This window comes from Gadus macrocephalus, chromosome 23 (genome assembly GCF_031168955.1).
Source record: "Gadus macrocephalus chromosome 23, ASM3116895v1".
Classification (NCBI taxonomy): domain Eukaryota; kingdom Metazoa; phylum Chordata; class Actinopteri; order Gadiformes; family Gadidae; genus Gadus; species Gadus macrocephalus.
In genome coordinates, this window is record NC_082404.1 from 5289800 (window position 1) to 5297299 (window position 7500).

Sequence of the window (7500 nt, forward strand, 5' to 3'; positions counted from 1 at the left end):
CATGAATGTGTGTCTCAGTGAATTGTTGCCTCGGTCGTCACAGCATTTGCATAATATCCAACGAACACACACAAACACACATAGACAGACACACACATAATATCCAGGTGCCTTGGCCAGGTGAGTACACAGTTATTTGCCAACCACTCTGCTACGTAGGAGGAGGGAAAATAGACTCTGCCTTGAAGGAACAGAGGGAAACCAATAGACTAAAATGATATGGGATTGCGATGGATTTCCATCAACATCCTCTTCAGATACTTAACGCTCCCCTGGATAAGCCTTAGTAACATAATCTGAAGTAAATGATGGATTCATTCTGTTCATCACTTAAACAGGGCTGTGACAACCGGTGCCATTTCTCCTTGTGACCCGGCTGGGGGTGACACCTTCTGGGGGTTGAAGTGTGCGGGTCTGGGCGGTGGGTTTATCGTAGGACAACATACCTGATGTGGTGGCTCCCCTGATGTGGTCTCCCCCTTCCTCTGGTGGGACGATGCATAAGGGGGGCTTCAGAGTGTGCCCTCCTCAACTACAGCAGAGGAAAACCTCCAGGGTTTAGCTGGAATAAGAAAAATTTAATAACATTACCTTCAACTCTGGGCGTTTTGTTAAAATTTTCAATTGGGAGCTACAAAAAAGTTTCTGGAAAGTTTTGAAAAACATAATAATCATAAATCATTCAGAATACGAGCAGTTCCTCAGATATATCAGATAATAACAAATATATATCAAATACTTCCTTCAAGAGTTGGTGTCGATTTTAGTCTCCCATTTCTAAAAGAGAGTGGGAAGCTAGACTGTTTGAATCGCTTTTATTATGAATAAAGGATTCAATAAGATGAGAAAATGTGGACTAATCATTCTCTGACTGTCGAAACAAGTGAGAAATACCAAATGAATCAGTCAGTCATGAAGAGGTGGGTCTACAAATGTAGTTGTGTGGGCTGGTGGATCTTAAATAGAGAGAGCGTGAGAGTGTGTGTGTGTGTGTGTGTGTGTGTGTGTGTGTGTGTGTGTGTGTGTGTGTGTGTGTGTGTGTGTGTGTGTGTGTGTGTGTGTGTGTGTGTGTGTGTGTGTGTGTGTGTGTGTGTGTGTGTGTGTGTGTGCACGTGCTACTTCATGCCTGTGTGTGGAGGCATATGTTAATCAAGTAGAGTGATGGGGCAGATTAATATACGGTGCATTAGCAAAGCAGAGCGAAAAAATAAAACCTCAGTGTGCAGGAATCACAGCCAGCAAGTCATTCCATGGCCTCGTCCCAGAAACCGTTTGATTAACACAACCTTATTCCACAGATTTCTCCATTTTCTTATAATATACCTTTACTTTTTCACTGCTTAAACACATTTCTATTAGTATTATATTGTATTTTAGATTGCTTTATTTTATTAAAGATATTTTTACCATTATTATTTTGTTTCTTAGGTGGTATCTTACGTTACTTTTGTTCTTTGTAAATGTCTGTGTTCGATGTCAATAAAGCTCCTTGAATCTTACATGTAACGATAGAGAAGAACACAATTAACTAATTACCTCCATCATTGGGAGTCAGTCTGTGATCTCCTCACTGACAAGGGTCTCTGAAACACAAACACACACACAAACACGCACACACACACACGCACACACACACACCTACACACACACACACACACACACACACACACACACACACACACACACACACACACACACAAACACAGATACACACACACACACGCTCACACACTTACATGCTCACACACAATTAATTTAGAAAGTGCTCGCTAATGAAACATGTACTAACCCTATGAATCATTTATTAATCCTTTTGTATGCTCTTGATCATAAGCATGGTTGTATTCACTATCCTTACATCATCGTCAGTATTATGGGATGGCGAGCTAGGCTCACCATCATCAAAAGTGAGCAACATAGCGGTGATTAAGGACTGGTACTTACGCTCAGTTGAGGAGTGATGAAAGTCTTCTTGAAACTCCCAGTCTTCTTGAAACAGCCTTCGTACACATGTATGCGTGAGTGTGTGTGTGTGTGTGTGTGTGTGTGTGTGTGTGTGTGGTGTGTGTGTGTGTGTGTGTGTGTGTGTGTGTGTGTGTGTGTGTGTGTGTGTGTGTGCATGTGCATATGTGAGAGAAAGAGAGAGCGAGAGAGAGAGAGAGAGAGAGAGAGAGAGAGAGAGAGAGAGAGAGAGAGAGAGAGAGAGAGAGAGAGAGAGAGAGAGAGAGAGAGAGAGAGAGAGTGTCTGTGTATGATAGAGCCATATGTGTGTGTGCAAGTGTGTGTTCATGTTAGTGTGTGTGTGTGTGTGTGTGTGTGTGTGTGTGTGTGTGTGTGTGTGTGTGTGTGTGTGTGTGTGTGTGTGTGTGTGTGTGTGTGTGTGTGTGTGTGTGTGTGAGTGTGTGTGTGTTTGTGTGAGTGTGTGTGTGTGCTTTCTGGTACCTTTGTTTGTGCTCACTGACTAAAATGCACCCGCTCTCTTTCATTCAAACTTCTTGAGACGTTTTCTGTATTACATTTCATTTCATACTCTGTGCATACACCCACACATACACCCACACCCCCCCCCCCCCCCCACACACACACACACACCACCATACACACCAACACACATACATGCACACAGCCACACACATGCACAAAATCTCAAACAGTAGACACCAAGTAACCATGGATGGAAATGCGTTCATTAAGCAAGGGTGTGTGTGAGTGAGCGCGTGCACAAGTGTGTGTGCATACATTACTGATGTGCTCCTGAGTTCGTCTGAGTCTCTGCATCTCAGGAGTGTCAGAGACCATGCTGAAGCCACGCCCCTTACTCTCCTCAAAGTCCTTCTTATACTTCACCTGAAAAGAGAAACACAGGAGAGAGAGAGAGTGCGAAAGAGAGACAGAGAGGGAGAGTGAGAGAGACACAAAGGGAAAGAGAGCAAGAGAGAGACACACAGGGAGAGAGAGCGAGAGAGACATGCATAGGGAGGGAGAGTGAGAGAGACACGCACAAAGGAAGCAAGAGAGAGAGACATGAGGAGACAAAGAGAGAGTGTGAGAGAGAGACAGGTAGAGAAAGAGAATAATACTGGTCATCATCATCATCAACAACACCATCGCCATCATCCTTTTAAACTAATCATCCCCATTATTAGCATCATCATAATTGTCCTCATCATCCTCATCATCATCATCGTCATCATCATCATAATTTTCCAATCAAAACAAGTCTAAGAGGGGTGTTTACAGATGTGTCCAACAGCTAGGTGGATGATAAAGAGCAGGACAGACAGACAGGGAGAAAGAGAGAGATTCATTCTCCAGTCTCTCAATGTTGGCCCTCTCTCTGTTCCAGTGTTCTGTCTTATATCTGTGATATTCTAGATATTCTCCTGAAGAGAAAATCATTGACGTGAATGGAGGAAGCTCTAAGACAGACGAAGTGTGTTTCTACACTCGCCAGTCTTGATGGTGTTGATTTGAAACCTGAACAGACACTTTTATACAGTTTAGTACTGCTGCCAGCATTTCTTATAGAACCCTGTCTTTAACATCAGAGTTAGTCAGCAAATAAGTAAAAAGAAGAAAGTTAATTTTGGTTAACTAACTAAACGCAAAAATGTGTTGTATTAACTGATACCACATTTCAAGGTAAATGTCTGTCGCCTGGCAATGCAGTCAGTGCACGGCCCTGTCCTGGTATGACAGTGTGACCTTCAGTGGGGTTGTAAAGGAAGATTTATTAAGCCTGCCATCTGCCCTGTGCTTCTCCTGGGCTTCAGCTGTATTAGCTTGTTAGCCTGAGAGAGAGCTGATGTAGACCCTGGAGAGATAAGACTCAGTCTGTTGGAGAGCCATGGTAGCTTTGTTATTGATCATAAAAGTGCAGTGTGCGTGTGCGTGTGTGTGTGTGTGTGTGTGTGTGTGTGTGTGTGTGTGTGTGTGTGTGTGTGTGTGTGTGTGTGTGTGTGTGTGTGTGTGTGTGTGTACGTCTACGTGTGTGAGTGCTATACAGTTCGGTAAACATTCAAGTCATTGATTGGTCACAAACAAAAGCACTTACATAAGAGGTATCTTTAATTTACTGTCGTGGATTTACTGCTGGCTTTGTGGGCGAGGAAGAGCTTTTCAATGCGTGTGTGTGTGTGTGTGTGTGTGTGTGTGTGTGTGTGTGTGTGTGTGTGTGTGTGTGTGTGTGTGTGTGTGTGTGTGTGTGTGTGTGTGTGTGTGTGTGTGTGTGTGTGTGTGTGTGTGTGCGTGTGTGTATCCTTCATTGAATTTGAAATATTGGAGCTCATTTCACTCTGAGGGATATCACACACCTCCCACACACACAAACATAATCACATGCATTCAAATAAACACATACACACACACGTGCACACACACTCCTGCCCTATGGAATATACACAGCATGGCCACTGCTGTAGACTGCTGAGTAGACATCTGTCCTTTTGTACTGGAGTGTTCTATACAACAGATACAAACACGTACACACACACACACACACACAAACACACATAAACACACACACACACACACACACACACAGATGCACACCCAGACACACACAAACACGCAGAAGCACACGCACACATACACAAACACGCACCAATGTACGCACACACACATGCCCACACACACACACACACACACACACACACACACACACACACACACACACACACACACACACACACACACACACACACACACACACACACACACACACACACACACAAACACACACACACACATACACACACACAAACACAAAGGGGGATGGAGACATATGCTGGAGAGCTGAGTTCTTGCTCTCAGTCAGAATCATCAGTGGCTCCAGGAGACAACAGCACAGCACCACCACTACTCCTCTGGTTGTAAACCTGTACAGAACGTAAGGACGCCTGCTCCTGTCCTCACTTCACATTTCACCAGAACCATCAGAACCCCTTCCCTTATCATCCACAATGATAGGAGAATTACAATAACAAAGAATAAAAGGATATTATCATGCTCATGATGATGATCGTCGACACGTGACGTTTTATCCATGTAGGTCAGAACTGACAGGGTCTCAGTGGGGTTATAGCTGTCTGTGTGTGTGTGTGTGTGTGTGTGTGTGTGTGTGTGTGTGTGTGTGTGTGTGTGTGTGTCTGTGTACGAGTGTTAGTGTGCGTGTGTGTGTATGTATGTCTGTGTGCGTGTGTGTGGTTGTGTGTGTGTGTGTGTGGGATGCCAGACAGCAGTCTAGTCTCAGTCAATGGTTCTCTTTCTAAAGCTTTAATACTTTAACCCAGAGTAGACAAGCACACACACACACACACACACACACACACACACACACACACACACACACACACACACACACACACACACACACACACACACACGTTGACTCACCTGGCTCTGTAATTCGCTCTGTTGCCTCAGTCTCATGTTCTCTGGAGTGTCCTTAACAGTGGTGAACGACGTCTTAGGATAGTGTCTGGAGAGAGAGAGAGACAGAGAGGAGACATAAAGAGAGAGAGGACATTTGGGACCCCTTTATTATGAACTTCTTCAGCGATTCCATACATTTCATGGTGCAAAGACAAACCATTCGTCTTTCTCCTCAGTCGTGTATTTCTTTGTAGGATCAATAATGAATCAAGAAGTTGACCTCAAGAGTCTGATGAAAACCGCCTCTGAAGCAACGCCAAGGTGGCTTTGAATCAGTCATTTGCAGAATAGAAAGAAAGAGAGACGAAGATAATGCGAGGGAGTGAAAAAGAGGGAGAGAGAGACAGAGAGACAGGGTCAGATAGAGAGAAAGAAAGAGAAAGTGGGGGTCAACGTCCAATCGTCAAACCAATACTTATATATTTACTGACACGGACCAAACAAAGGTGAAATATGAATGAATGACAGGAAACACAAAATGAAAGGAAACGCAGGGGGCGGCCAGAGATTGACCTATCAGCAACAACCTGCAGGCCAGCCCCCGACCTCCAGCCTGTAGCATTGTCCTGCTTCATAATGGACCTTTGTATTTACAACGCACCGAAAAACAAGGACTTCACAACCAATCAGTGACCTTCCCTCCCAGGTCACGTTATCTCAGCCATCGGGGGACGGGCCCTCCGTCTGACCCACACTGCCCCACACTGCCCCACCGCCGTCCACCGCCAACACAATCGGGCCCCCCCCCCACCCGACACGATGCTCAAAGGTCCGCCAAAGGCCCCAGGGCCGGTCGCCGCCCGGAGTGCGACCTTCTGGACTCCCCGCCCGCTACGGGGGTCCGTGACGTCAGCCGAGACAATGAGCGGTTTGGGACCGCAGACCGCGGTCCAGAATATCTACGGCCATGCGACAGCTCCCAGGAGAGGGGTCGTGTTGTATTATTATCGTTGTCATGACATCGTCGCAAACTGGCAGAACAATAGCGGATGATGATGATGATGATGATGAGGATGAATCAGACCGTGGGGATACCGCCAGCTGTATTTATTGCTTTAGGGGCTTTTATTTTGGAGTCATCGGCAGGAGGTAAAGATAATAGTTGTTCCTTACAGAAACCCGAGGAGTGATGGTTCCTCATAAGTTTGGGAATTTCAACAATGTCAAATATGTGACAAAAAACTGAATCCCTTTAATCAGGATATGCTTCTCCAGACTCACACGACCAACTGGTAGCTGGAGTTCCCTTACCCCCCCCCCCCCACACACATACACACACACACACACACACACACACACACCCGCGTCTTTTGCCAAGAAGTTTCAGTCATCATCACACATATAGTGAACCAAACAATCAAACAGTTTATCCTTTGCCTTTTTTATAAGGCCTCTGAATGAGCAAGTGAGTGTCAAACTTTGGCTATTGGCGCGCTTTGAGGCTGTTACCACGTTAAGGGGTGTTAAAGCCAACATCAGCAGTCAGCAGTGTCCCAGTGCACTTTAGGACTCCTTTTAAATCAACAATGGAGCCTATTCATAGTAGCAGTACATGGGGCAGCTTCCTGTGAGTCAGACCTGACGAAAACACAACCGTGACGGGGGATTACGTCCCCAGAGACCAATTGGTATCAGAACAGGCCCCATCGCCTTAGTACATTAGAAGCACCGGTGGAAATGAAGTGCTGTTAGTCACTATAGTGTTGAATAATTTACTGTCTAGTCATTTAGCAGACGAGTTCGTCCGAATGGGGCCCACACAGAGATTGGTTTTCTGTCCAGATAAGTTAAGGTAGAGGGAAGGCCTCGTGCCTACAGATAGAGAGCAGACGTTGGGATGGAACCCTCTTGGCCAGCCTCTAAATCATACAATCAACCCACAAAAATCCCGGATCTTCCTCTGCAGGAGTGCAGGGCGGTGTGCGCCATCGGGGGTCTCCTCACTTCCTTTACACTGACAGGAAACGAGGAGACCGCTGAGAGAAGCCGGGAGCTGAGCTAAAGGAAACGTACAGAAGTATGACTTCATCTCTCGCCCAATCGCCCCCTCTCTCTGGGTACATTAAA

The 7500-nt window shown here is 45.6% G+C and overlaps 1 protein-coding gene across 2 annotated transcripts in view; it reads right to left on the reverse strand.

Annotated features, from left to right (window-relative positions):
- The window catches only part of nebl (nebulette), a 41040-nt gene that overhangs the window by 20798 nt on the left and 12742 nt on the right, over positions 1-7500 (reverse strand). For both annotated transcript variants that reach the window (XM_060044530.1, XM_060044531.1), the window contains exons 3-4: positions 5395-5479; positions 2740-2847 (exon numbers count right to left, since the gene is read on the reverse strand). In XM_060044530.1, the coding sequence (XP_059900513.1) occupies positions 2740-2847; positions 5395-5479 (193 nt within the window). The remainder of the gene's footprint in view (positions 1-2739; positions 2848-5394; positions 5480-7500) is intronic.